Below are 2,853 nucleotides of genomic sequence, written 5' to 3' on the forward strand. Positions count from 1 at the left end.
TTTTTGAAGACAGAAGGAGTGAAGCGATTAGCACTCCGACGTGGCGGATCAATTCTCAGATTGTAACCTTTGACGTTGTCTTCCGGAGTGTCTTCCTGACCTGTATACAATTTTGAATAAACAAGTATATGCAGCACATTACATATTCATTACCAACATAGATACCACAAATCAAGGAGGATAACCCAGTCAAAGATGCCATGTATGAAAACAAAAAAATAACTTATCGTATATGTAAAGCAAAATAGTTAACATAATACCATCGTTACGAGATTTTTCATCCTCATCGAACTCTTCAATTTCATCATCCTCACCATCGCCCTCGTCATCCGGGTCGTCTACTAGATAGGCATCGGTTTCTTGTTCGAGTGTGTTAGTGTCTTCCTCAATGAGTCCCATGTTAAGACGGTTAGGATTTTGACTATTGAGAACACCGCGTCCACCCTCACTCCTACTAGAGTCATCAACAGATACGAACCCCCGGAAGCAACGGATGAGGTATGGCCTGGATACCTCGCATCCAACGAATACCTGCCTGGCATGAACTCAACCTGATGGCCATATTGTGATTGTGCGGCATCTGCAGCCATGAACCCAAGCAACTGGCTAAAAGAACCTCCTTCGCCTGTTTCAAACTGTGACATACCCCAATATTGTTGCTGCATTGAAAATGATGGGGTGAACTGTGTCTGAGGTACAAACTGGTTTGAGGACTGAGGTTGTTCTTGTGGAAGCGGATTTGGAGGTGATATATGTGGCTCCTGTTCTTCATTGTCCTCATCCATATCCTGACTACCCTTATCGGTATCCTGATTACCCTCATCCATATCCTCATTACCCGCATCCATATCCTCATTACCCGCATCCTCTTCACCCACAAGATTCGACAAGGCTAAGCGGTCCCAAATTTTGATCGGTACCAGTTCATGTAACTATCCAATGGATGCTGTGAAGGGATGGGAAGCTCAGAAAGAACGTAGTGATACCTGTTTGTCCAATGCATCACCCAAATTGAATGACTCGGTGCCGTGGCCCAGTTAAGATTCTTAGGACCAGTCAAAACCTCCCCATGCGCCTTATCCAGATTCTGCTCCTGATTAGGTACTCCCTGAATGAAACCGAACCGTCGCCTGACCCTATCGGTGGCATGCCACTCGATACATTCAAAGGACACCAATGGAACTGTAGCACTCCATACAACCGATTGCATGTAGATTTCAGGAGGAATTATGTTCGGATCCACATGATCCACAACATAAGCAACCCAGACAAACTAGAAAAATAAAGGAAACTCATGATTACAACCCACAATTCAAATAACAATAACAATGCATCATAGTTTTGTCGAAGACCCTAAACCCGAAACTAATACTTCTTTAATTAAAACGCACCTGGCCTTCCTGAAGTTCATCAAAGGCCTTCCTAAAGTGAGCTAGCTTCATATATCTATATCGTCGGTCACCACGCTCCCAGTTACGCCACCTAATATGATGTTTTCAATTAGCTCAACTGAATCTTAAATATCAAGAAACGGGTACATTGTAACATAATATTACCTATTTGCTAGTGGAAAGCTGCGGGGTTCTCTAGGAAGCGGTGATAGATATGGCAGTCGGATCTAAGCCCAACCGAGCAGAAGTGTTAGTGGACCATCTATTTCCTTACAGTTATAGCGAGATGCCCTGCATAACGCCTTGTAAAGATGTACTAGGCATGCCGAACCCCAGCTATACTGTCCAATATTGACAAAATCACGAAGCAAGGGTAGAAACTTCCAGTACACACCTTCCCCAGACTTATCCCCAAACAAGATCGTCCCAATCAGCAACATAATGTGGCACCTCACATACCTTTGTATACTGATTTCATCGGTCAATTCTAAATTCTCTTTTAGATTCCGCAGCCAGGTCAGTTTTATGCAGCTAGATCTACAGTCCTCCTTACGCGGTGCAACGCCAAATTGAAGCAAACACTCCGCCTCCATGGCTTCAAAACTACTCATTGTCATCCCTGTAACTGGAAGACCATCTGTGGAAAGACCAAGAATTAGAGCCACATCTTCAAGAGTCACGGAACATTCACCAATGGGAAGGTGAAACATATGTGTGTCTGGGTGCCAACGTTCGATTAGAGCATTTACCAATTCTTTCTGACACTGCACTATCCCAATCTGAGATACATGATAGAAACCGGTAATTCGTAAATGCTCCTCCACCCTATCGTTGTACCGATCTGGAGGAACTGGGTGGTTACATGTCAATATTCTTAATTTCTACAAAAAAAAATAACAAATTACTAGTCAGATAAAAAATAATTACTAACTTACCATCATCAATCATTTTACTGAATCCTTATATAACTAATTATTCTAACTTCTAAAATTATTTAATTAATCCTTAAAATTATTCATAACTGCAAATAAAAATCATTACTAATACATATATTTCTAATCAAAATTCTCAACCATATTACAACATCTAGAATAATATCTAATATTAATGACTCATTTGTTAACCATTTTTTCCTCAACAATAAAAAATATTAACAATTAGTATATGTCATCATTCATATTCTAACAACGGTAATAATTAACTTGCTAATAATAATTACTACGATTAAAAAAATTTAAATATTCTCATAATAAAAAATCTAACATGCCTTAATTAGAATAATCCTACTAATCATTCAACATTAACACTATCTCACAATAACAATAACTTTAACATCAACTTCATCAGTAACAATTATAGTTAATTTTTTAAAAAAATATTTAAAAATGATTAACGTTCGTTTCTCACACATAATTATACTAAAAATTAATTAAAAATTAAAAAAAATTACATTCTCTACTTA

General features: G+C 38.8%; 2 protein-coding genes across 3 annotated transcripts in view; both read right to left on the reverse strand.

Annotated features, from left to right (window-relative positions):
- LOC110264722 (serine/threonine-protein phosphatase 7 long form homolog) lies at positions 219–1,576 on the reverse strand. 2 transcript variants are annotated; one of them, XM_021106768.1, is made up of 2 exons: positions 1,392–1,576; positions 219–1,273 (listed from the first exon to the last, which is right to left on the reverse strand). In XM_021106768.1, exon 2 carries the CDS (start codon positions 846–848, stop codon positions 342–344), a length of 507 nt encoding a protein of 168 aa, XP_020962427.1. In that variant the 5' UTR covers positions 849–1,273; positions 1,392–1,576; the 3' UTR covers positions 219–341. Both variants share the same exon structure in this region, with proteins under 2 accessions (XP_020962427.1, XP_020962428.1).
- Positions 1,619–2,853, reverse strand: part of LOC110265130 (serine/threonine-protein phosphatase 7 long form homolog) — a 7,950-nt gene continuing 6,715 nt past the window's right edge. The window contains exon 2 of the mRNA XM_021107928.1: positions 1,619–2,272. Coding sequence (XP_020963587.1) covers positions 1,619–2,272 — 654 coding nt within the window. The remainder of the gene's footprint in view (positions 2,273–2,853) is intronic.

The sequence above is a fragment of the Arachis ipaensis genome, chromosome B07 (genome assembly GCF_000816755.2).
Source record: "Arachis ipaensis cultivar K30076 chromosome B07, Araip1.1, whole genome shotgun sequence".
NCBI lineage: Eukaryota > Viridiplantae > Streptophyta > Magnoliopsida > Fabales > Fabaceae > Arachis > Arachis ipaensis.